The 25,816-nt window shown below is 50.8% G+C and overlaps 1 protein-coding gene across 4 annotated transcripts in view; it reads right to left on the bottom strand.

Annotated features, from left to right (window-relative positions):
• Positions 1–8,348: 8,348 nt before the first annotated feature.
• Positions 8,349–25,816, bottom strand: part of DENND2A (DENN domain containing 2A) — a 60,186-nt gene continuing 42,718 nt past the window's right edge. For 3 of the 4 annotated variants that reach the window (XM_040595331.1, XM_040595333.1, XM_040595332.1), the window contains exons 14-20: positions 23,354–23,502; positions 14,876–15,053; positions 14,050–14,091; positions 12,558–12,675; positions 11,125–11,364; positions 9,958–10,044; positions 8,349–9,057 (exon numbers count right to left, since the gene is read on the bottom strand). In XM_040595331.1, the coding sequence (XP_040451265.1) occupies positions 9,026–9,057; positions 9,958–10,044; positions 11,125–11,364; positions 12,558–12,675; positions 14,050–14,091; positions 14,876–15,053; positions 23,354–23,502 (846 nt within the window). In that variant the 3' untranslated portion in view covers positions 8,349–9,025. Of the gene's footprint in view, positions 9,058–9,957; positions 10,045–11,124; positions 11,365–12,557; positions 12,676–14,049; positions 14,092–14,875; positions 15,054–23,353; positions 23,503–25,816 lie in introns of those variants that run through there. The other variant, XM_040595334.1, reaches the window with a different exon arrangement.

The raw sequence follows: 25,816 nt of genomic DNA, 5'->3' as shown, positions 1-25,816 counted from the left end.
CTTTCTTGCTCTGAAGTGCAATGCCCCTGGAGAAAGCAGGCAAATCTAATCAGAAAAGGGTAACCAGGGGCCAGCTGGTGGCCTTTAAAAGATGACTGCCCCTTGTTCCACATGCCTCCCGCTGAAACTGGGGCTTCCTTCACCCTCAGCCCAGAATGTCAAGTCTGAAGCAAAAGTCAGCAAGCCCCCCTCACCTCACCTCCATTACTGACCACCTGGAAAACCGCTGAGCATTTTGCAAAGAAAACTTCCCGCAAGTGGCTGGCTGGAGAGGAGCACTGGCAGGGATGCGACCCTAACAGAGCACTGCGTGCTAGGACCAGAATGTTTAGTCACACCTTCCTTTCCCTCTGGAACAAGGTGTCTCCTGGTACCATCGCGGAAGCTCAAGCTAAGGATATTGTTTTGAGGGAGGAGGGGAAGCACAGCCCTTCTTTAGAGGTGGACAGGCAAGCCATGTAGCTCAAGTGATTCTGCGAATTTCACAGTGAGTACACAGCAAAGACAGGAGCAGAGGCAGACCTTCCTTGTCCCTCTCCAGGCTAACCCTCTCTGCACGGTTATGCCTCTGCCTTTAACCCCTCCAGCATCTTCATTGGCAAGGATGTCTTCACTTAGATAATTTTATGCAGATTAAGTCTGGTCCACAGCCTTTTGAAAATTAGCTAATGTGGCCAGCTTAGCTATGCAAACCAGGTTCTCACTCTTTTGTTGTGTAACTCATCTCCCAGGGGCACCCCTTCTAGATATCTTCCAGCCCCTGAGTGACTACACTTGAGGGTGGGAAGACACCAGCTCTACCTGTGGTTTTCCAGTGTTATGCAGGACCATCAGTGCCCGACAGGGGAGTACGGGGATGGCAGTGGGTGAGTGGCCAGAGACCTCTGTGTGGGTCTTACAGGGATCCTTGCTGGCTCAAGGCTGCTGAGCCATTCCCACGTTAGAGGTAAGAAGGCCAGTGACCACATGAACTCATCCTTGGTCTACAGGGGAATGCCCACGGTGCAATTACAAATGCCAGAATGATGTCAGGGGGAGAGCAGGACAGAGAGGGTCCAGCACAGGCTTCAGGTACAGTGTCTGTGAAACAGCTGCCCTCTCCCTTACAGGTTCACACCAGCGGTGGTGTCCAAGGTCATCAACACAACAGCAATGCATAAAAATACCTGTGCTTTGCTAGCACACCTTTGCTGTCTATACAGAAAATAATAGCAGGAGATGTGTAGAAATCAGCTCTCCGGTCTCCTGCCTGGTCTCCTGCCTTCCTTTTGCTCACACCCAGGGGGGTGGGCTAGCAACTCACTACACCCTGAGTCCTTCCTTCCACCAGGAGGATGCAGCACAGCAGGCAGGACCACAGACAATTTTCACACTGGAAATGTGGTCTTGGAGCAGTCAGAGGTGGTGGTGGCTGCAGTGGTGCGACTGGTGCCCATCCTGCCCAGTGTTTTAATTCAGGGCTCCCCACTGGCTAGAAACCATGACAGCATCCTGCTCAAATGCTGTGTCCAAAGCCAGCATTGTCAGCCCTTCCTCAGCAGGCACACAGAGCAATTTTGAATGAAAAGCTTCTCTCCTCCAGCCCCGTGCATGTGCCCTTTGGTGGATGAAGAGACAGGACTCAGTGGAAAAAGACTCTGGGGTGACCCTTCCCACTAATAAATGGGGCTGAGGGGGACAGAGATAGACTATCACTATCTATAGACTATCACTATCTATAGACTATCACGACAGACTGTGACTATTTCTGCCAAGAGGGTGCTGATGGGGAAGCTGTGATGTGGTGAAGGGTGCCATCCCTTCTCCATCCAAGAAAGATGCCAAATATGGACAAGTATTAAGGAGCAAAGGCATTCCTGATGGAGCAATGAGGAAAAGTCACCTCCTCTCTCCCAGCATGTGATGTGCACAGGATGCAACTGCCAGCACCAACAGTTCAGCAAACACTGAAACTCATTAAAATTAATTTCCAGTGGAGTTAGGTCTTGGTGCTGGCTGTTTTTTGAACCTGATTGATAGTAAGCCTGGAGTACAGACTCACCTTTCCTTTCATACAGAGGCCACCCGTCAGCTGACTAAAGCTTGGTCAGGGCAGCTCTAGTGCAGCCCACCTGGGTGGGCTCTGCTGTTTAATAAGAAGTGAGATCCCACTGCAATGGATGGAGGCATTAACTGGGTGTCTTTCCTCTACCCAGACCACTTTCACCAGGCTCATAGCAACTCCTTACCTCTGAGCCTGCCACCTTCCCATCAGATTTGGCTAAAACTGGGCAAAGAGCTGAGAAGGTACGAGGGGTGGGCTGGAGAGCTGACAAAGCTGTATCTCATCAGTGCTACCTCCTCAGGCAACCGAACTGAAAATAAAACGGCTGCCTTTTCAGAGACTGAAGGGACTCATTTTGATCTTATACACCCCCTCTCCCCCTGCCACGCACAAACATTCACCGGCAGCCCTTCCCTTTACTAAGACCTTGCTTGCAAATGTGATTTAGCTAAAAGACTCTTCGCTCAGTGGTGGGAGATGCTGCGTGCAGGCACACGTGTACCCATCAGCAGGGATGGGGTGGCCGTGGTGGGAGGGTGCTGGGGTGTTTGCGAGTGCAAGGGAGGGGGATGGGGGCTCACGCAAGCAGCAAGTAGGGAGGTGGGACACAGCAGGGGCGGGCGATAAAGGCTGTGCCCCTGGGATATGTCCCTGCCCTATAAAAATGGCTTTGGCTGGATCCAGCGGCAGGGAAGATAGGCAGCTTCTGCCTCTGTTCCTGCCTCCAACAGCCTTGTCTGGGCAGGTGGACCCCGAGCAAAGCCAGGTCCTGAGGATGAAGGTCCAGGCGCTGCTGGTTGCTGCGCTCCTCCTGGTGCTGTTCTGTTCAGCCCTGGTACCATCTGAGGCTTTGGGAGGCCAGGCCGACACCCCAAAGAGGCAGCCAGGAGCTGGAGGCCCTGGAGAAGACCCTTGGCCACCTGGAGATGGAGGGGACAACCTGCCTGGGAAGGGCTCAGACAGGAGCCGCACCCCAGCCGGTGCATGGGAGGTGATGGGAGAGGCCCCCCTTGGATCCAGGTCCCCCAGCAAGGCCATGGCCAAGCCCCCGCTGGGCAGTGGTGAGCAGGACCCCCCCGGCAAGCCCCAGAGGGTCCCGCCACAGCCCTCCCGCAGCAGGAGCCTGGGGCTGAGCCATCACCTGAAGGGCTACGGGAAGTTCAACGGGGACACGGTAAGCACAACGCGGCCAGCAAGAATGAGCTTTTGCATGGAGGGTTTGCAGGGGGACCAGGAGTGAGGGGAGACACCAGCCCCCCACTCCTGACCGTGGGGCAGGCAGCTCGGTGAGCCCCTTCAGCTGACCTGCCTGCAGGGCATGGAGGGGCTGTGTGTAACAGCGTTAGGAGTGCCGAACGAAGAGGATGGGACCAAAGAAACAGGCCCTTCCCTCTGCTTCACAGCTCTGCGGGTTCCTCCAGGGCGAGCGGGCAGGATGTCATCAGCCCCCGGTGCTTTTTGTAACAGGGAGCCAGCAGCAGCTCTGGTAGGTCTGTGCAGCACAGACAGCGAAATCAGGCAGGACAGCCCCCAAACGCATTGCCTTGCTGCAGTGCAGAGAAAGGAGAGCATCCTCCCGGCACAGCCCCGCCACCCGAGCTGCCAGCAGCTTCACCACCCAAAGGCTTGCAGCTGTTTGGCCATACGCTCATGCTAGGCAGCCAAGGCTGGGGCCCTGGCAGAGCAGGACTGGGGTGGCACCTCCCCTCCAGGCCGAGGGCTGCTGCACCCACACTGACCCATGGGCTGCCACTGTTTGCCCTCACATTGGTGGTACCTGCCTGAGCAGCTCAGCCAGCTCTCCAGCTTCAGAACGGGGTCCCCCATGCACACCTGAGCCCCAGCACCCCCACGCAGAGCCTCACTGCCTGACAGTCCCTGTGGCACTGTGGGGACATAAAAAACCAGGCAGGACTAAGTGCAGCAGGAGCAGGTGCCGAGTGTGCCATGACCCTGCAAACATCAGGCAGAAAAGCTGCTTTTGGGCTATTCCTCATGAGCCAAGTGTGGAAGTACTTGGTCACAGCGTGGCCTTACAGCACTGCTTGGCTTGTGGTGCAGTGACACCCAGCACCTGGTGAGGCTTAGAGCAGAGCTGATGGCCATGCATGCAGGTGACAAGCAGGTCAGGAGGTGAGCACAGATCTGGCTGCCCTTGTCCCCCTGTACTGTCCCCAGAGCTGAGGGACAGTCCTTCTCCAGCCCCAGCAACACTCCCCTGCCCCCAGTCTCGCATTCACCGCCCCAGCAGCACTGCTATGAAGATCTCCCAGCTCAGCACCATTCCCTGACACCCCCTGCTGCACCGATGGGCACCGCTCCTGCTCCTCGCAGCGCTGCCTGGAGGGAGGCACAGACCTTCACTGCCCGTGGGAAACCTGCTCCACAGGCTCAGCACTGCATCCCACAAATAAGCAACTTCTCATTTATCAAATTCAAACCACCTCTGAGTCTGTGACACAAGCAGAGCTTGCCTTAACCAAGAAGTACCAGGTGATGCTCTGCCGGGGTAGGTAACACTGCAGCAATAGGGTAGAGGCAGTGGGCAGGGGCTGTGTCATGGCTGTGGGGGGCAGCTGCTTAGCGTGCTGTCTGCCAAAAGTGGTAATGAACTGCTCCTGGAACTACTCCTTCGGGCCCCGACTTCTCCAGCTCCTTGCATGAAGCTGTTGCTCTATAGCCTGGTGAGTAGCTTGTCCTGCTACTGCAGGTTTTACTGCATTATTTTGCTGTTTTAAATGGAAACCAAACATCCACCAGCAAATGCTCATCCCATCATATCACATAAACTTCTGCAACTTGGCTTTGCTTTCTAACAAGAGCCTCTCCACCCGGCCCAGCTGGGGGAGATGAAGAGGCTCTTTTAAGCTCAACTCACCCCCCGACATCACACCACTGTCAGCTTGAGCATCTGGAGCCAACAGCCCCTGGCAAGCATGGTCCCGGGGCTGAGCAGTTCACATCACCCCAAAATAACAGACACACTGACTGTGGGACATGCACACCCCAAAAGGAAACCTTCCAACTTCATGAGAGGCTGCTCTCGGGCAGCCCAAGCTTGTGCAGTAGGTGCTTCTTTGGGGCTGCGTATGGCACAGGCTCCTTGGGGCCAGGGCTCTCAGCAGTGTGAGCACAGTGGTGACACCCCTGCGACTGGGAGGGGGTCCTGGGCCAGGAGCTGGGCAAGGCTGGACGGTGGCACAGTGGCCACCACTCTCCCTCCCTCCACAGCACTCCTGCCGCGGCATCCAGACCCGGCCCTGCCAGAAGCCCTCAGACTGCAGCGGCTGCCTGGGGCTCTACACCTGCAAGTTGCCCGCTGGCACCTGCGACCTTAAAGCTGTCTCCAGGCAGAGAGGTAGGTTGCAAACCCCTCGGCCGCTGGTACCGGGCACACCCCCACCCCCGCAGCTGCCCACGACCACAGCCCTGCGGCTACACCCCTCCAAACCCAAATCAGACCCACCCTGGCAGGGCAGGGTCTCGTCCCTCAACTGCACAGGGCTCTCTGTCCTGCTGGCACGGGCCACCATCAGTGATGAATGGACAACTGTATGGTGAACGAGACGTTCCCGTAAGTACCTGTAAGAGCCGGGATTTGCCCAATACCCTGAGCTCTCGCAGGACGCTGACAGCCTGCATGGGGAAGCCAAGGAGGGGTATAGGGTTCAGGGTTTAGCCAGCGGCTTGGGTGTCAGCAAGTGCAGCTCCCCTGGGCATCACAGGCCCCACGGAGCTGCTCACATCGGCATGTGCAAGCTGCTCGATTACTCAGGGACCAGCAGGGAGCAGAGGTGGTGGCTTGTAACATTTGACTTTGCAGAGTGAGTGTCGCGGTTCTCCAGTACCCTTTGGTAAATCCGTACTGCCCCCAAACTGGCCTTCTGCCTTACTTAGCACGTTTGTCTACACCCATGCACACACAGTCATGGAAGAGAAACTCATCCCAGGCTACGAAACACAGACACCAGCTCTGGTGCAGAAGACCACTGGCTGTGGCACGTACAGGCAAATATAACGCTTTGGGTATTTATAGCATATATATAGTATATCGGGCATACCCAGCATACGGGCTCTATTCATAGTCTTCTCTGGCCACCTGCTGTCAGCAGCCTCCACAGGAGGGCACACGGATCTGTAGTCAGACAGTCTTATGCATTTCTTCACAGGTGGGTTCCTCCAAAACTTCCAGAGCCCTAAGGGACGCAGGGTCCTTCTCATCCGGGGGCAACACCACCTGATATAAAGCTGGAGAGGCTGTCCTGCAGCTGGAGACCAACGCTTTCTGTCCCACTTTCATTGTAAATCCTCAATGACACAGCTGCTCATGTTTCTTTCATTGCACTCCTCATGCTGCTGCTTTTTAAGACCCTCCTTGGATTCTGTACACTATGCAGGCTTGATTCCCACTTTCCTGAGAGCTGCCAATGAAAGCACTGAGCGGCCATAGAGCCCAGTGCTGGCAGAGACCCCTTGGACCCCCAAATGAGATAAATGGGGCTATTTCACCACCCTTTTTAATTTGAGCTATTAGGGTATTTCTGTAAATGCTGCCAGTATCTCAGCATGCTCACACATGAGTTCAAGCTGAGCTAAGGAGCTTGTGAGCATCGGGCATCCCGGGAATCCCTCCCAGCTCCTTACCACAGCTCCCACTGAGGAAGGCGAAGTTCCATGCTGTTGAAAATGTCACTCAAGAAGGGGAACATGGAGCCCCGAGGAACAGGCTTGGCAGCTGGGGGCCACGTAGGACACCTGCTTCTGGAGGCCTGAGCCGAGCCACAAGATCAGCTTCATTTAGCACCCCAAAAAGATTTGCAGGCATCCTGGCTGCCTTTGCATGTGTGGGTGCATCCCAGCTTTGCAAACCCTCATTTTGCTACCATTAAAAATAAAAACACCTTTTAAAAAGAGAACCAAAACACAGCATTTGATTCACCTTGAACTCCACTGCAGTTTCCTTTGGTGGGCCACCACTGCGTCCTGTGACAAACTGGGCTTTAAGTAGTGCCAAATTTTGCTCAGCACACCCGAGGGGCAGCTCCCCATACCCTCCACCTGGTCACCCCTGTGGAAGCCTGACCCTGGGGAGGGGGGTGGATAAATGCTGCTGGCTTCTCCGACCCCCTCCATCACTGCTTCAGCTGTCCCTGCACGTGGGTTAGGGAGCACAGAGCTGCAAGTGCTGCCTACCTCCCCCCTGCCCCTCGTGGCATTACTGCTCTTCAGTATTTATGGTGCTCATCACAGAACCACAGAAAGGTTGAGGTGGGAAGGGGCCTCTGAGGCCAACCCCTGCACAAGCAGGGCCATCTAGAGCCGTTTGTGCAGCTTACCTGGTCCCCAGATAGTAGCAGGTCACAAGACATAACAAGCCCCTCAGTGAAGCACCCTCTCCCCAGGCACTCAGCCCTCCATCTCTCCACCCACCCAGCTGCCTGCTCCTGCCACCACCCGTCACAACCCACATCCTCTGTCCTTAAACACAGCACAGGAAGAGGCTGCAGGAAACTTTGGAAATGCAGGATTCAAAAGATTCAGAGCAGCACTGGACCCACGTTACCGTGTGGAGGTGAGCCCCCTTGAACCCCACTACTCGTCAGCAAGGGGCACACGGACCATTTTCAAAAACTCTGGCAGCCCTGTGTAGCTCAGCGTAGCATGGCTGCCCACAGCAAAGGTACCCACATGCAGCTCTAACCCTGCAACCCCCCAGGCCCTGGGGAAGAGATTCCCCTTCGGGCCATAGCAGAGTTACCCTCTGGCTTCCTCTCCAAAGAGCAAAGGAGACCCAAGGATGTTCCAGCTGCTCTTGACTGCCTTCACAAGTGGTGCAAGGGGAACAGCTTTTGCACCAGCTGGAAAAGCGCCCTCATCCCACCCTCAACCTCCATGCGCCTCCCCAACACCTCCTCACCTCTCCTCCCCACTGGAACAGAGAGGCAAGCAGAAGGTCCTCCCTGCTCCCTAGCCGGCAGCACAGAAGGTAGCAGCAGGCACTCTCCCCTTGTCCACTTCCTACCATGCTTCCCAGCAGCAACACTTGAGCTGGGAGAGCACATCCCACTTTCAGGAAGCGGGTTTCCCTGGCAAGACCCTGCAGATGAGCTCCACTTTGGGCTCCCCTTGCAAGTGGCCAGGCTAGGGAAGAAGGCCATCCAGGCTGCGAGGCTTAAAGAGAAGCCAAAGGCTTGGCCAAGCCAAGAGTTCAGCTTCTAAATGTCCTCTCCGGCTCACACTTGGCACCAGGTGGGCCAGTGGGCAGACACAGCTTGTCCCCTTCCCCAAAACACCAAGGGTCTGCTGCCTTTTACACCACTTGCTTTTAATTACACTGCATAAGGAAAGACCTCTTCTTGTGCCAGGACCCCCTGGCACAGCCACCCGGGAGCTGGCTGGCCCATCAAGTCCTCAGTAGGTTTAGTGGTTCCCCCTCACCCTTCTCCCTTGCTTGGAAGCTCCTCCTGGTCAGTCCACATCATCCCTGCAGCCCGCAGCATCCTTACTTTGCAGAGACCTATTTCCATACATCTCTGTTCCTCCCCTCCTCCATGCCTGAGCTTTGCCGGCTCAGTCCCACTTTGTCCTCCTGCAGCATCAGGCAGAGAGGAGGCAGGGCAAGAGTCATTGGTTAATAATTGTTCTAAACCCAATATAAATAGAAAAATACAACAAAACAAAGAATTGACTAGCTAAGAGATCCAATCTGCTGGGATGCCTGCAACGTGCTAGTGCAGAGTTCAGAGAGTGCTTGGTCCAGTGCATGGTACTGTAGTTATCCAGAAACCTGTCCCGGCAGCCCCGCAGCCATCAAATCTTCCTGTGGCACCACACGTCTGTGCGAGCACGTCCTGGCTGTGGTCAGCTCCCCAAAGCTGTTGGCTCCTGGGAGCAGGCTGAATCGGAATGGTTGATAATAGTCTGATTTATTGCTGTTAAATGGTAAAGCCATTCTCTTCTGTGGAATGATGTGCTTTGCTCTTACTTTTTGTGGAGGAATTTCATTTTGCTACCTGGAGAGACAGAGAAAGGAAAACGGACTCCTCACAGTAACAGGCAAAACAAGTGTCATTCCTCACCACCACCAGCTGAGGAAGCCTATACAGAGAATCACTCCTGCTGCCAGCCCTGGGTCCTTACCCACAGCCACCCGCCCTGCAAAGCTGGAAGCAAGTGCCAGCAGAGCAGGCCGTAGCTCTGCCCACCCCCTGGAAGCAGCGTCAGACTGGGACTCTGCCAGCCCCGCAGCACACCCTCCAGAGCCCACTTGCTCAGTGATCCTGGAAGGTGAACTTATTACTAAGCTCACCTGGCCAAAGCACATGTGGGTAAGAGGCAGGGGCACACCAGCCCCACAGACACTGCTGCTCCTAAATGGCCAAGAAGAGGCAAGAGGGCCAGGGATGTGATCTGAACAGAAGATCAAACTCTCTTAGCCATGGCGTCCAGTGACTTAGCGAGAACTTCTAAGCTCAGTCTGGAGCTCTCATCTAGCTCTCCTTACAGCAGAACATGGATTCAGCCTTGGGATGCTCCTGGGCAATTCCCACTGCTGATCCCTAAATGCAAACCTGAAGGCAATGGAGACTGTGTCACTCCCCCCGTCAGGACATGCATCCACCACTCACAAGTCACTGGCTGCTCCGTTGCCTCCTTTGGAAGATGGAGACATAGCCCATGGCCCAAATCTTTGGTTCTCCATCAGCCTCCAGGTCAGTGGCAGATCGGGGGCAGAGCCAACAGTGTGCCAGAGCAGGGATACACAGCCAGGCGCTGCTCACTCACAGCTCAGAGCACGGCAGTCAGTCACCAGCAGAGCCCTGCCACCCTTTGGCAGCTTCTCTGCTGCCAAACCTGAAGGCAACAAGAATCCCAAGCCTCACGAGAAGCCAAGGGGGTTGCTGGTTCCTTACCTAGGCCTTTCAGGAACCTATTGACTCCACTCTGCTCCCCACTGGGAAGTGTTTCCAGGTACTCCTGAGCCCGTACCTCAAACAGTCCTGCAGAAAGAAAGAAGTTAACAACTTCTATTTTGTTTCCCTATAAATAAAAGTCAGACTGCCCATCTGAAAGCGTACTGCCCCAAGCTTACCAATAAACTATTGCACACAGAGGGAACAACTTACTCCACCTCTTCTACCAGCTGAGCCCAGATCTGGGACAGGAGCTCTGGTCTGCCTCCTCCCTAACCCACTGCAAGGCTGCCTGAGTTTTTGTACCTCACACAGGGAGAGACAAAAACTCCTGCTACAGACACAGCTAAGTCCAGAGAGTGAGATCAGCTGTGGAATCATCACATGGGATGTACCACCCTGTAAAAACTCTTTGAATCAGCCATCTATTCGAGTGTCCACTGCTTATGAGTGCTTGGGAGGAAACTGCTAAGTCAGGGATGAGAAACTTCAGTTGCCTGTAGAGCCCTCAGGACTTGGGATAACAGGAGTGAAACAACAGAAGCAGCTCTGGGAGGGACACGAGCATTCACATTTTCTACTAGCCAAAAAAGCCATAACCAATACAGCCAGTTCTTCCTCTAGACACGGGAAGGGGACACGAGGGACTGCAAGAATAAATGTTGTTCAAGCAGTGTACCCCTTCTATGACAGTCCTAATGAGAATTCAATGTGGAATGAGGAGGCACACACATGGAGGATACTGCTTATGTCCCTTACTGCGGTGGTGAAGGGTGCCTGTAACCCCAACCTTGATAAGAAGCTACTAGGTCACACACAAAAAGCCTCCGATCTTCAGCAGCCCGTTCCCAGGCACTGTGCAAACATTACGCCTCACCACCTTCCTGGTGGTGCCACCACCAAGGTGATGCTCCCCTTTGGGAAGATAAGGAAACAGAGAGAAAAAAAATCCCCAAATGGCTTCCCGAAGGCCACACAGGGGTGTCAGAACAAACTGTCAGCCTGTGCTAGCACTTCCCTACCATGTCCCTCCCAGTGTCCCTGCACAGACACTGCAGTATCTAGCCATGGTGCTGGGGCTGGGGCTGGCAGCTGGTGAGCATCTCCTGGCTCTCGCAGGAGCAACAGCAGTTTCCGCAACAGCAGAGCCCGGGCAGAGCCCCTCACCTCTGACTCCCTGCTTCCGCAGCTCCCGCTCCTGAATGAAGCCCCCGAACATCTGTGTCTCCATGAAGACCTCCAGGAAGTGTCGGAGGCTCTTGGAGGAAACGGACTTGCGGAAAGCCTCGCGCTGCAGGGTCCGCTCCTCTCGCTCGGTGGGGGTCAGGAAGAGGGAGTAGTGGCCCACAATCTCCACAAAGAAACGAACAAAGGCCTCAGACACCACCTCATTCAAAGGGCTGGTCTCTAAGGAGAAAACAAAGAGGCAGCAGTGAGGATAGTGCTGTAAGGACATGCTAGGAAAAGCCCTGGGTACAAACTCCCTGGGTTTTTTTCAGATCTGACATAAGCAGAGAAAGCTGCTCAAGAGAGACAGCATCCTAGGAAGTGCTTGCCATGGAAGAGGACTGGGCTGCTACTACTTTGAAAACCACCAAGCTTTGTCTTGGTGCTCACTCCCCCCCAGTGGGATGGGGGAGAGTATCCAAAGAGTAAAAGTGAGAGAACTCGTGGGTTGAAATAAAGACAGTTTAATAAATACAGCAAAAGCTGCACACGCAAGCAAAGGAAAACAAGGAATTCCATTCACCACTTCCCATCAGCAGGCAGGTGTTCAGCCATCCCCAGGAAAGCAGGGCTCCGTCACACATAACAGTCACTTGGGAAGACAAATGCCATCACCCCGAGCATCCTCCTCTTCCTTTTTCTTCCCCCAGCTTTATATGCTGGCCATGACATCATATGGTATGGAATATCCCTTTGGTCAGTTGGGGTCAGCTGTCCCAGCTGTGTCCCTTCCCAAGTTCTTGTGCCTGCCTCAGTCTGCTGGTCTTGAAAAGGCCTTGACTGTGTGAGTGCTGCTCAGCATAACTAAAGCACCCCTGAATTATCAACACCGTTTTCAGCCCAAATCCCAAACATCGCCCCATACTAGCTACTGTGAAGATAACTGACCCTATCCCAGCCCAAACTAGCACATTCTTCAGGCTCCCCTCCAACCAAGAGATGCTCATACTGCCCCGCAAAGAGCTGTCTCAGCCCTGTCACCTGTGAGCCACACGGCTGCCTCCGAGCCTGCAGCTCTGCCAGTGGACTGTCCCCAGGAGGAGCCTGCATCTCTCACACTGGCAGCAGCAGAGAGGTGCCTGTGGGTTCCCCTTGAAAGGAGGACAGGTGTTCCCTGCAGCCGTAAGGGAAGGATGGACAGAGCCAGGAAGGGATAAAGTACTGTTTCTCTTCACCCAAAGAGAACTGACCCCGGTGCAATGGAATATTTAATACAGCTTCCACCAAAATCCTGACCTACCTCCTATTTCTGTGGTGTTAAATTCAATACAAGCCTAACTCTCCCCTAAGAAGCGACAGGAGAAAAAGGGGCAGGAAAAGACTTTGAAAAAGGTGCAGGAAAAGGTTTGAAACTGAAAGGCACCGTGCTTTACCCTGCTTGCCATTGACAGGGCCCTCTTCCTTGTCACTCGCCAGCTCATTCCTCTGTTCCAAAATGTGTTCTAGGGCAGCCTGCAGCTTGCGGGGCAGGATGGAGTCCTCATCTTCCATCTGTAAGACAGATCCACCTCCTCAGGGCCTGGGGCCGGGAGATGGCTGGCCCCTGCCCTTCTCCTCACCAGCTCCTATCCTGTCCCCAGCACGGCAGGGGGAGCGCTAAAAATAAACTGTGAGGAGAGGAAGAGGGAGAGGGAGAAGGCGTAATATGCTTGGCATGTTCCCAGCACCTCCCAGTGCAGGACTGTGAAGAAGCACGAGAGGACGGAGAATGGGGGTGTCTTTTTCCCAAATATTCCCCTATTCTGGAAGAATTTCAGGTGTTTGACCTGAGAGGCTACCGGGCAAGGCTCATCCGTGGCCCTACCATCTGCCTGGGAGCATTCGCAACACCTCAGAGACTACATCTCTGAACAATGCTGGCATGCAGTCAGGTGAGCACAACCCCTGCTCAGCTCTTCTCAGGCACGATTGCGTTATGGAGGCATAACAAGTTCCCACAGAGCAACAAAGCCAAGGAACTGCTGGTGGCTGTGTCCGAGCTCCAACCAGCCCCAGCTGAGACAGCATGATTTAGCTTAAACCTCCAAAAAAGAGGTGCAAGGTGAAGCGTATCACTGCAGCTAAGGCAGCTGACAAGCAAAAACCGCACTGAAGGAGTGGCCTTCACCCACACACCACTTCCTGCAGCAGGAGGTGCACTTGTCCCATCCTATCCATGGGACCTGAGGGACGGCAGGACCAATGCAGCCAGTGTTGCTCAGCAATCTGCCAAAGAGCTCTGGGGCAAAAATAGCTTCCTGGGCCAGGAGTATGTTCACTCATCTATCCTCTTCCCTTTAATAACCCATTGTTTCTCTCCACAACAAAGCGAGGTAAAAATCCGCAAGCAATCTTGTCTGCAGAGCAACACACAGACTCCTGTGTACCAGCTTCCTACTTGTGACCCACCCAGTGCAAGGAGTGAGGAACCACAGGCTCACTGGGCAGGAATGATTTGAAGAAATCATCAAGGCTCCCTTTGCCATCAGGGCTGGGTATGCGATAGGAGATGTGACTGACAGACACAGGCTGGCAGAGCCTGCGCTGCTCCCCAGCAGACAGCGCTGAGCTGAGGCTTTCCAGCTCTGCCCTCAGCCTTGCAGGACGCCACTTAAGGACCCACTGTGCTCAAATGATAATGAGCATGAAATGATAATGAAAATGAGAGATAATGGAGAACGATGTGGTCTTTAACAGCTGTGGTTTGGGATGCCCATATTATATAAGTACACAGTGACCCCTATAATGCTGCCAGCCACAAATCCTGCCTCGGTTTGCGCGGGGAGTAAGCAATCCGTCCAGCCAGGCAGGTCAGCAAACAGAGGGAAGTAAGGTGTGGTGTAAAAAAGGGGGAGAAGATGAAGGATAGGCAATAGCCCTGCTCACCTGTCTCAGAAACCGGTTATTTACAAGGTCAACGACGAGGACCTAAGAGTGGAAGAACAAGAATAAAAAGGGAACGTTGTTATTTCCATCGTCGGAGTTCACCTTAATCTGTAACTGCCCTGGAAGAAAAGCTTCAGCCCTGCCCCTGCTCCACCGACCCACCCCTGCAGCTGGAGGAGGCGCCCAGCATGAGCCAAGAGTGGAGCCCTGGTTGCGGCTCTGTGACACCATCGCCACGGACCGCAGAACAGCCAGGACAGCAGGAGCCTCTGCTCCGAGGCCCGGTCAGGGTCAGAGCTCCATCTCTTCTCCCTGTGCGCTGCACCACTGTCCCCTGGGTGGGCACGGAGGGAGATGCCTCCCCAGCCACGTTCAGCCTTGCTGCGTTCACCTTTGTGCACCGTGAATCCCACTCTTAATTATGTATCCCTTTCCTTAGGCGCCTGTGCTAATTAAAGGGGCAGCTATTTGTAGCAATTATTTCAAGCCTAGCAGACCTTGTGCTCTGCCCCTAGGCAGCACTGTGCAGAAACTAACAGAAATTTTAATAAAATCACCTCCTAACCACAGCAGCCCCACGGTGGGAGATCCCAGCCCCCCGTCTTCCCAAGCTGCGGCCAAGGCAGAGCGCAGCCCTCTGCCTCCCTGGGGGACACCTGCTTCCTCCCTCACCCCACGCTTGCAGGAGCCAGAGGACGAGAGCTCGACTCCTTCACGCTACCGGCTGCCAAAGCAGAGTCTCAAGAGCAGCCTTTCTGCGACAGGAGACAACTCAGCCCGCTGGAAGCAACGGAGACCAAGGCCGCGGTGTGGCTGCGGGGCTCACCTCCTCCACCGGCAGCTCCTTCAGGCGCGGCAGGGAGCTGGAGAGCAGGCCGATGAGGAAGGGGGTGGGCGAGCACACGATGTCGATCATGGAAGGGGGCAGCACGGGGATGTAGGTGTGCTGCCAGGTGAAGGGGTACAGCAGGGCCACTGTGGCGTGGCAACACTTGGAGAGAGTGCTGGAAGATGAAAAACAACGAAGGGCAATGGCTGGTCAGTCAGGAGATGAGTGGCGTGTCCTAGAAATCAAGGCTCTTTCAATCGTTCCCTGAGTGATCTTGGTAATTCCTAGGGGCTTTCCCAGATTTCTGATCCCATTTATCAGCTTCAGGAGCAATGACCTGAGGTATGAGCCCAGGTTATGAAAGATGATCCCGGCCCACATGCATGTGGCAAGAGATGGGTCCCACTGAATCCACGATCTGCCACTCCAGTGCCTTGATGGGAAACACCAGACAGACACAGGGTCTTCCATGCCACCGCCTTTCACTACAGACATCAGTTTATTCTCCCACAGCATGCCTCCGTGGCTGTTCCCATGGGAAAGCCACAGTTCCGAATGCACAGGGGCATACTGTCTAGCACAGACTGCACACAGCCGCGGGGTGCAGAAGATGGCTCCACCACTACAGCAGGTATCTGCTGGGCTGCACTGGGGCCCAGTGACCTGCTGGCTGTACTCTTGGCCTCATCAACACAGCTGGATGGCCTGCTTGGACCCCTGGCAAAGCCCTGGGCACAATGTGCAGCCACAAGGTCTCCAGGTGTTCCTTGCAGGTCATTCAAGCCATGGTCCACTGCTGCCCCTTGGCTCGAAACCTGTGCAACATACGTGCTTTGACCCCGGGAAACCCTTTAGAGGAATAACTGCATGCCGGTGGCATCCTTTTCTATGCATCCCAATCGTACCAATAGCTCCCAGCAGCCACGCCACAGCACGGGGGAAGGAGGAAAGCAACGGCCTCCAGCCAGTGCTATCCAGGCACCCTGCAGCCCGTGGAGCTTGCCAAGGCTACTCAGAGCCACGGGACAGTGAAATCATAGGAGGGGAGCACACAGCTGGCCTCTGTAGGAAGCTGCCTGTGGCTCACAGGACCACAGCCTTCCTTCTTCCCCCTTTAAATGCCACCAGTGGCTCAGCTCTAAGCACCTTTGCTGATGACTTCCAGTAGGGTCCCATCCAGAAAACCCATCAGCTTTCTGGCAGGAGGCAGGCTGGGTCTGCAGTCAGACACAGCAGAGCTCACGGCAGGGCACCAGTTACTCATCCATTCTGAGTCTGGAAGCATTTGTATGCATCAAGGGAGAGGGAAGGCTCGCCACTATAAACCCTGCGTATAATGTAATTTTGTTTTACTAGCATCCTGGTCTCAAAAGGCTGGAGGAGGGGAGGGAGGCTGGTGTGGCCGGGAGGAGTCACTTTGCGAGGAAAGATGCCCAGCTGGCTCCTGTTAAAGTCCACAGGGGAATTTACACTCAGCAACCCGGATCTGGCAGTTCATTGCTGACTCGAGAGGGAAAGGGTTTAATGGGTGTGGACTCGAGTTCACTCCGAAAAGTGAAGCCTGGTTTGCCTCCCTCCAGCGAAGTCTGGTAGATTTCAATCTCTGTGCCGTTACACTAACACATGCTGAGCAGAGTGGCATGGCTGGGCTACAGCTCGCTGGCTTTCATCAGGTAAGTTCAGTTTAGCAGAATACAGTTGGGGTTGCTGGTACATCAGTGTGACCATACGAAGTAATCAGGCAGCAAACAGTGTTAAGCACATGATGCTTTTTGGAGGCAAGTCAATCCCAGGGGAGAGGCCAGAATCTGCTTAACATGAGAATTTTATCTGGGACTGCAACAGGTAGGGAATGGGCGCCCGGGATCTCTGTGCTGAGAAAGTCTCTTTACAAGATGGGGACAGTTTCCTCCCCCTGCGCTCCTAGAGGCTTTTTTTTTCTTAAGGGGATACTCTATGAGGACCCTTCAAAGGCTGTGTCACAGACTGGTAACTTTAAGCCTTTAAATGGGAGAAAATGCTCAGTTCCACATCCTTGTTTAGGAACGTCTTAAAAGAGTATCCCCCTCCCTTCTCTGCATTCATTCTGCTGGTTGTCCCTCTGTCACTGCTCTGAAGCTGTGCCTGCCCTCATCACAAGTCTATGTCTTGCTGTGTCTACCACACACACAAGGTAGATAATGAGTCAGAAAACAAAATGAAAATAATGAGAAAGCATAGAGCTAGTAAGAAACAGGAAAATTTACAAAAAAACATCCCAACATCAAAAAAAACCAGAAAAAATGCAGGAACATTATCAGAGAAGATAATTTTTCTTGTAATCTTTCATACAAGCTAATCTTGAAAGGAACTGCAACAAAAGTGAATGTGCCGTCTTACAAGTGCACTCCAAGTTAATGGGATCCTTTAAAAACTGTCTGCTTCGAGTTTGTGCTACTTGTACACCCATCCATTCCAGGCCATGTTAGCAAATGCAAAAGCAGGGGCTTCTCTTCCCCTCTGTTACTGCAGAGCATATTTTCCACTTCTCAATTTCTGACTGATAATAGCTCCAGTTAAAACAGCAGCAGCAGCATGGAGAAAGTCAAGAGAACTCCGCCCTTCATCACTTGTGCAGAGCACTGTGTCATTACTCATGGACTACCACTGGACTTACTCCTCTTTGAGGAGAGGTTGAATGTGGAAGCGTTAGGAGTTTCACCTTTGCCACAAATCCTCAATCTTGAAGGCACATCCAACTTTCCTGCCTAAAGCTGGATGTGTTCCCAAAGGAACTGACTTTATAGATAGCACTTGAAAACCAATGGAAAAGATCTCTGTGATTCCAGGTAGCTCCACAGAGGAACACTGAACAGCTGAAGTACATGGTTATTTATGGCATGGTGAGATATTACGGCATGCTCTCTCCTACTATATTTATGGTGGCTTGTTCTTCCCTCAACCCTGCTCTCAAGTCCCAGTGAGCACACATGGTACGTGAGAGATTGAGTGGGAGGAAAGATGGCTGAGGTCCAGTTAGTGGAAGTCACAGACAGAGCTGCCTAAGTCTGAAATTGTATGCACTGCACCACGCAGTGGGAAGTAAAGATAGCTTCCCTTTCCACCCTTCCATCTGTGCCTGCCTCATCACCTCCAGGATGAGCCCTAGTGATCTCTGCTCTGAAACATTCCTCACCGTGGAAGACATTTTCAGGGTACAATACTGATAGGGTTGAGGACCGTGAGCTTCCGTTGAAGGCAGAGCAGTTAAGAGATGGACACAGAGGAGGTAACATTGAGGTGTCTCTTCCACATGTGATGCAGTCAGACTTGCTCTCCAGATAGCCCCAGGGAGCTGCGGTTTGCCAGGAGCCCAGCAGAACCTCCGTCCTTTGGAATGACTCAAGCCTAAGCTCCCTCCTCCTCTTGCACAGGCACTGCAACGAGCACTGAAGGACTGCTGATTCACACCATGACTACTGAGCCCTGCAGAAGAATCCCATATGATAAATTCCCTTTATGCCATCTGTGTGACCATGTGCTCTTCAGTCAGCAGTGATGGGGGAGGCTGCCCAAATTACACCACAGTCATAATATGGCAGGCACCTGTCTGCGAGAAGGTGAATATGGCCACTGAAGTTCTGGCCACTGCTCAAGCTGGACGCTGCTTTCTATGAGATGTGCACAGAATCAACCACAATTGATGTGCACAACACAACCAGAACAGTTTAACGCGCTCTCAAAACACTGTTTCAGTGTCAGTCAACATTTGAGGGCTCTTAAACTAAACAGGCAGCCAACGCCTTCAGGTAGCTACAAGGTAATGTCCCTGCTGAAATTCTGATATCCCAGGACGCTTGCACCATAACCATGACTGCTGCCACTGGAGTAATACTGACCCAGGGTGCTGTGTTTTGCTTGGCACACTCCTGATGCCACCAGGAACGAAGAGATCTACCCAATGTGATTGCAGTGTGCTCTGGGGAGAGGCCACAGACGTTCAATGCCAGTTGTTCAAAGGGGATACAGACACCACTTTTTAAGGCTTTTGGTTTCAACAGTAATCCTTACAATATTGTGTGGGTCTTTAAAGTACACTTTCAAGAACCTGAGCACATTTTTATGTGTTCATTCAGCCTTCTGTAGGGAACACGGCTGAGCTGCACGTCTGATATCACTTGCACAGAGGCTTGCAGGAGAGACTGAGGTATCACTAGTAGAGAGGTTAAAAAGTGTTGACGTACACAAATAACGGTGTCAGATCTCTCCCTAAAGGGCTGCATTGAATATAAGCTGACACACGGGTATCTCTGGCTGAGCACTCCCTTGGTCAGAACAATGATATTGCATCAATTCATGACATTTGTTTGCTTGAACAACAGGCCTTCCCATCACAAAGCATCATGTGCAAAATCCTACACAGAACAGCCTATGAAGCTGCTGCTTCCTGGTAGCCGCCTTGAACACAGGGGGCTAATACAGAATCTGAATGCAGCAGCTGCAACTACACAGAAACTCGCCTTCCTCTCCTGGGAAAATTTACTCCAACATACAGGAGTTACTCCAATTTACATGACTGGCTCTAAAAAGACATCTTGACAACTTGCAACAGCTCCTAAGGAAGGATACTGGCTGCTCAGTTTGGTTGTTTCCTCCCGAACTTTAAAGAGACTACAGGGTTTCCAGCTTTCTGCTCCAAAGGCAGGCACCTGTGCTAAAAAGCCCCCCCAGGCCGAATCCCTCTTTGGGTTTAGGAGACTTCATGATTTCTGAAAACCACAATTGATTCAATTCAATAATGCCAGGCAGCCCTTTGCTCCCTGTGCTGACCAAACTGCTGAAAATACGGCGGTATTTGGCAATTTAAGACAGTTTGATTACGTGCTTTTTTTCTTTTCTTTTTTTATAAGCTCTGTTACAGTAGGATTCATTTTACAAACACCTTTGGATTTCTTACACTGTGTCACAGCTGGATTTACTTATGATGGATCGCAGATCTGGTTTACAACATTTAACAGGCACAGGAGCTTCCAACCATTGCCCCACAACTTTGTGCAGCATTGCTGCAAATCCTGCCAGGAGGATGCCACATTCCACCAGCTGTGGGGACTATCACTGCCTCCCACTGATGTGGCAGGTTAGTGCGGGTGGAGAAGTGAGCACAAAGATGCTCTGAAGAAACAACGATACTATCTGACATCCAAACTTCATCTTTGGGTTTCTTTTTCTTCCTCACCACAATACAAAAAGGAGAAACCTGGGAGGCTGGGATTCACGGTCCCAGATTTGTTTTTGTAGCACACAGAAAATGCTTCTTCTTGATGATTAATCACCTTTTACTGGGGATGACCACATTTAAAGTGTCTACTCTAATTCTTTCAGATCTGCCTTTGATAACAATGACCACTTTGTGTTGTTGACACAGCTGTGGTTTCTGGCAGGGACAGAGGCAATTGCTCAAGTTAATCAGATCTACAGCAGGCTTTTGAGGAGATCTGGAAGAAGGATGCCTTGATTTTAAGCCCATGCAAGTTTTCCTGATTGAAAAAGCCCTCTGAACCTAACACTTCTCCCCCTCAGGCCAGTAAAAACTGCCCACTCTAGGCACCTTGTGAAATGAGGCCACTTTTATTTGGAAACGCGTTCTAAAAAATGGTTCTACGGTGCCTTGAACCACATGCCAGGCAGCATCACTTGGAAACAAAAGCAGCTCTCTGCTGCAGTGCCTAACCCGTGCCATGACCTCCACTGCTCCAGGACTAAAATTCACAGCAAAGGAACGAACAAAAGCTAGGGAAGATTACACAGACCAACTCGGTTTTAACAAAGTCATTTTCCTGGGTTGCGAGGCAATGTCTAACTCCAGTTTCCATAGCGATGGGAGGGGGAACCCCACCCAAAACCTAATAAACCAAATTCTTTCCTTTTCCTCTGCCAAGCTTTGGATTGACATGTCTTTAAAAAACACTCAATGTTCATTCTAAAGATGGAAAACACAAAGTATTTCACTTGCTGTACACTTGTTAGATGCATTTTTTGGCTCAGCTCAAAAACATTTCACAGTCCACACAGTATTTGGCAAAAGACCTTTCAGCTTTCTTTTCCCACGGACTGATTTCATAGCAATTAAAAGATGTAAATAAACGGCATACATTATTTTCTCTGCCACTCACACCCAGACACACCTTTACACACACATACAGACACTGATAGTGCCCACACAAAGAACTACAAAGATGAATGATAAACGCGATTTATTATGCATCTTTCACCATGTCACCTGCACTCTCCCTGTTAATCCATTTCAGCTGGATTATTTCTAGCATTCCTAACCTCTGAGCAGTTTCCAACAGCTGCTTTTATCATTTTTTTTCTTCTCTTAAGCTATTGCCAAAAAGTTTTTTTTTTTTCCTCTGAAATTGGCATTTTAACCCTAAAGTAAATACTTAATATTCATTGAGTCCAATGTGTTTCTGTCTCAGGAACAGTATCATTTGGACAGAAGATCCTGTATCTACAATACCATCAGTTTTCAAAACACAGATTTTCCACCAACAAGTAGAAGAGACTGCTGACCTTTTGAAAGGCTCACCAATCCAGCGCACTCAAGTCACTGGACTGAATTAGAATACAATAGTTTACTTAATTATTTTGTTTTCTGTTTTTCAAGCCTTTACAGACCTTTGGGTCATTTTCAAGTTTTTTCTCCACAAAAATGAGCCAGAGAAACTTCATATTTTGTTATTGGAAAAGAAAAAGACTCTTCCACAATTTCTCAGAGCAAAGTCTTCTCAGAAACATCAAGTATTAGAAGTCTTGTAGAGAGATGGCAAATCCATGGTAAATATTTGAATCTCAGCCCTGTGGCCTAACAGACTCTGGATCTTTAAAACATAATAATCCTTTTTTTCACAGAAGGTGGCTGTTTATGGTATATTTAGAGATTCTAGAAACTATGATTCTATAGCTCTCTCCCATTCTCTTTTACAGGTCTGGGCAGCTGGGCTCATTCTTAAGGCCCCCAGATATACGGACAAAAGATACACGGGGAAAAAAAACCCAGCACAAAACCCATTGAAGTGCTCTGAAAAGAGATATTCTGTAACATACACCATGCTTAGAATACGTGTTGGTGTGCTGTCATACAAAGATGTGATAGGAAAAGATCTGGTAAATGAAGGTTCATTCTAAAGTGATGCTTTAAAAAAAAAAGTTCCCTACCATTTTTACTCTTACGACCCAGCCCTCATGTAGAGATTACAATGTCATCTGTACCCTTAACAGTTTTTCTCAGAATGTAAAATTTGTCCTACAGAGGAGGAGAAAAACCTTTGAAAACAAAGCCAGTCATCATAAATTATCACATAAATCATATATGCTATGTAGAAATATAGCATGGATGAATTATCTTATTTGCAATGCAAGTCTGGATGCTCTGCATGGAATGTGTGGCTTAAGTATCCAGAATAATAAGCATCTATGTATATAATATATCAGTGATAACAAAGAGGCAAATCCTGTCTCTGACCCAAGGCAGCTCCCAAAAACTGCAAGCAGACAGTGCTGCCTGGATGCTACAGCCTCCCTATTCCTGTAATGAGGATGCCTGAGCCCTGTCTGCAGAGAGCCCCAGATCCCTGCAGGATGAATTTTTCCCTTCGCTTTCCTGTTGAAGGGGCCTCCCCATTCTTTGCCCCAGAGCTGCAGCCTGCTGCCTGGAAGTTGTGAAAACAGACAGCTTAGGGGCATTGTACACTGCTGAAACCTGAGCGTGCTCCTAAGTGTCATTACTCATCCAGGCAGCTTTTCTTTCCCCAGCCTTGTCGAACTCTCCTCTCTGAATCCTCAAGTGCTTCAAGGGCTGGAGAGCTGCCAGCCACCAGCTGCACAAGATCTTAAAGAAACCTGGGCCTATTTTCATAATTCAGGAGAACAAACAAAAAAATTTAAAAAAGCAAATTGAGCAGACTCAAAAATAGAAGGGGGAAGTCCTGTGTCTCATTCCCCCTCGCTGTAACCTTCACTTTCATCCCCCACAAGAAAAAAAGTCTTTAGAAATCAGTATTAAAACACAAGCTGAAGATTAAGAAGATTTTGTGACATTAGGGAACAAGCCAGAAGGGACTGTGATCTCTGCCCAAGGCTTGATCCTTGGAAACTCTAGCACAGCTCAGTGGGAAACACTGCAGCATGATGGAGCAAAAGGAGGGGGTTTGCTTCCTTAGCACCAGGTATCTACTCTGAAAATGTTTGGAGGAAAGGGAATTTGGTTCTCTTTGGGGACAAGAAGCAGCACAGTCTTTGCAAGCTGCAAAACGAAATTATGGTGCATGGCCAAAGTTCCCCACTCCTGGGAAGTACAGCCCTGCTCACATCAAACACAAAGTCGGAAAAGAGCAGAGAAGAGAAAAAGAACAAAGCAGAGGGATTAGTCACTGCAGTCTTCTCAGCCTCCCTTCCCTGGCAGCATTTTGTTAAGGAAGTGCAAGGGGGTACCTAAGCTTGTCTGCGATGAAGATGACCCTCCTTTCCAGAAGCAGGGAGGCAAAGACTCTGCTCAGATGCCGCACGCTGAGGGATGTGAACAACGACTCAAAATCAACATGCTCGAGCCTGGAGTCGAGAGGCCGCCGCAGCTCGATGACCTGTTGGAGAGAAAAAAGGCCACAGGTCAGCTCTTGCTGCCCAGCCATGCTGTGGCAAACAAGGAACTAACAGGTATTTTCACAGCTAACAAGCTTTACTGACTGTGCTGGCAAACACTGCACGGTGTTAAGCCCTCAAACACCATCTTTCCAAAGACTTCCCATAAATCCTTCTTCCAGATGAGGAAGATCCAGAGTCCACTCCAACGGGCACAGCATGAGACCAGCCACAAGTTCTCCCCACTGGACTGAGGACAGAGAGCTCTTCATACAGAGGAAAACTAGTTTGTGTCCAGCTGGGAGTGGTTTCCAGCCTTTCTGGCATTCGTGCAGCAGAATGGCATGGAGCCTTTCAGATCTGCACTCTTACTTTTACAGTTATGATTTATTTATTTATTTTTTACTGCAAGAATCTGGATGCCTAGCCTACTGACTACAGATATTTTACATCTGTTACAGAAGAGAACAGCCTGTGGGCATTCTTCTTTGTTCATACCTACTTAAAATAATTCCTGTCACAGCACCTTAGCACTTCATACTCCTTAAGACCGATGCTTATCTAAACTCTTCTTAAAAGCCTCCAACACCACACATTTCATAAATCCCACACGAAAATTACTCTAGTTCCAAGCCACCCTTACCAACACCAAGCCTGCAGCTGAAACATGTCAGTGGCAAATTACTTCAACTAGTTGTTATCTTACTAACAGTATAAACTCAGAACAACTGGTCACCTTCCTCTCTGTAGGAGACTCCTTGTGTAGTTAAAGGTCATCATCATGTGTCCTCCTTTGTCCTTTGTTTTCTATATTAAACAAACATTTTTCTCAAGCTTTGCCTGTATTTTCTAAACCACTTAGTAAGTGGAACTACTCTTCTGGGGCTTTCTCCTAGTGTTTGTATTTTTTGAAAAAATGATACTTCAAATACAAATTTCCACCAATGCTGGAAAGTAGAAAAAGTGCTTTTATTTATTATCCATCCCTTCATTTTCTTTCACATTGTGGGAGTTTGTCTAAACAACACCATACTGCTACTTCTGCTCATTGTATGGCCCACTATGCCGCCAGATCCTTTTCTGAAGTACTGTGGCTCACTCATTTACTTCCATGTTACATTAGACTATTCATTTCTTCTACCCAGCATTTTGCTCTTGTCCATATCGAATTTCAGACTAAACCTTCAACTTAGCAAGGTCATTTTGAATTTTAATCCCTTATTCCCCAAAGTGCCTGCAACCCGTCCCAATGCTGTCACTTACCCATTGCATAAACATAGGGTTTATGCCATCAACTAGGTAACTACTGAATCATAGAATCATTTAGGTTGGAAAAGACCTTTAAGACCATCAAGTCCAACCGTTAAACCAGGACTGCCAAGTCCATCACTAAAGCATGTCCCTAAGCACTGTATCTATGCATTTCTTAAACATCTCCAGGGATGGTGATTCCACCACCTCCCTGGACAGCCTGTTCCAATTCTTGATCACCTACCCTTTCAGTGAAGAAATATTTCCTAGGATCCTAGGAAAAAAAAAGCCAAAACATTCTCACAGCCTAACGGCACACCTCTGGGACTCTGCTCCTCAAGTGCAGATTTTGCAGTCATTTCATTTAGTTTGGACTGTTTTCAGTTTGGTTGAGGAGAATGCCACCATCCAGTGCCATGCTAAAAGCCCCCAGACACAACCTCTCTCAGCTCGCTGCCCAACAGGACGAATAGCAAAGACTACCTTCAATTTGGCTCTCTCCATGTTCCCACAGTCCTTCAATGCTACGCCCAAAAGCACTCTTAAAACCCTCCCAGCATCCTCATACCACACTGTGAGATGCAATACGTACCCTCACCCCCACGCTGTGCAAATGCCATTCTGAAAGGCTGCAACATTGCCCTTGTGTAGTTTTAGGTATTTTTTTGACCAGAATCCCGTGTCCTGTCCCACACAAACAGTAGTTCTGTATTAAGGACGCTGGAGCACATGCTATGAACCCTGTCTTCAGGAAGCTAAGTATGGGGGCCCTTAAGCAGATCCAAGGTCATATGCTGGGCAGCATGGGGCCCGCCAGCCTGTGCCACTTGGCCTCAAGGCCAGTACCTTATTTCATTCTGCCATATTAGCATGGTTGTGTCTTTACATTAATTTTTACCATATGATTTCTCTGTCGATTCTGAGGTCGCCGAACTCTCTGTGCCGTCCCCTCTGGTTCCCTATTTTACTCCCTAGCTTCCTTGCACAGTTGCCAGACAATCTGTCCTTGAAGATCTCCAGTGCTATATCAAAGTTCCAACTTCCAGTTGCCAGTCCTGCACCATG

This window comes from Falco naumanni, chromosome 5 (assembly GCF_017639655.2).
Source record: "Falco naumanni isolate bFalNau1 chromosome 5, bFalNau1.pat, whole genome shotgun sequence".
NCBI classification, from domain to species: domain Eukaryota; kingdom Metazoa; phylum Chordata; class Aves; order Falconiformes; family Falconidae; genus Falco; species Falco naumanni.
This window is presented reverse-complemented; position numbering and strand designations above follow the sequence as displayed.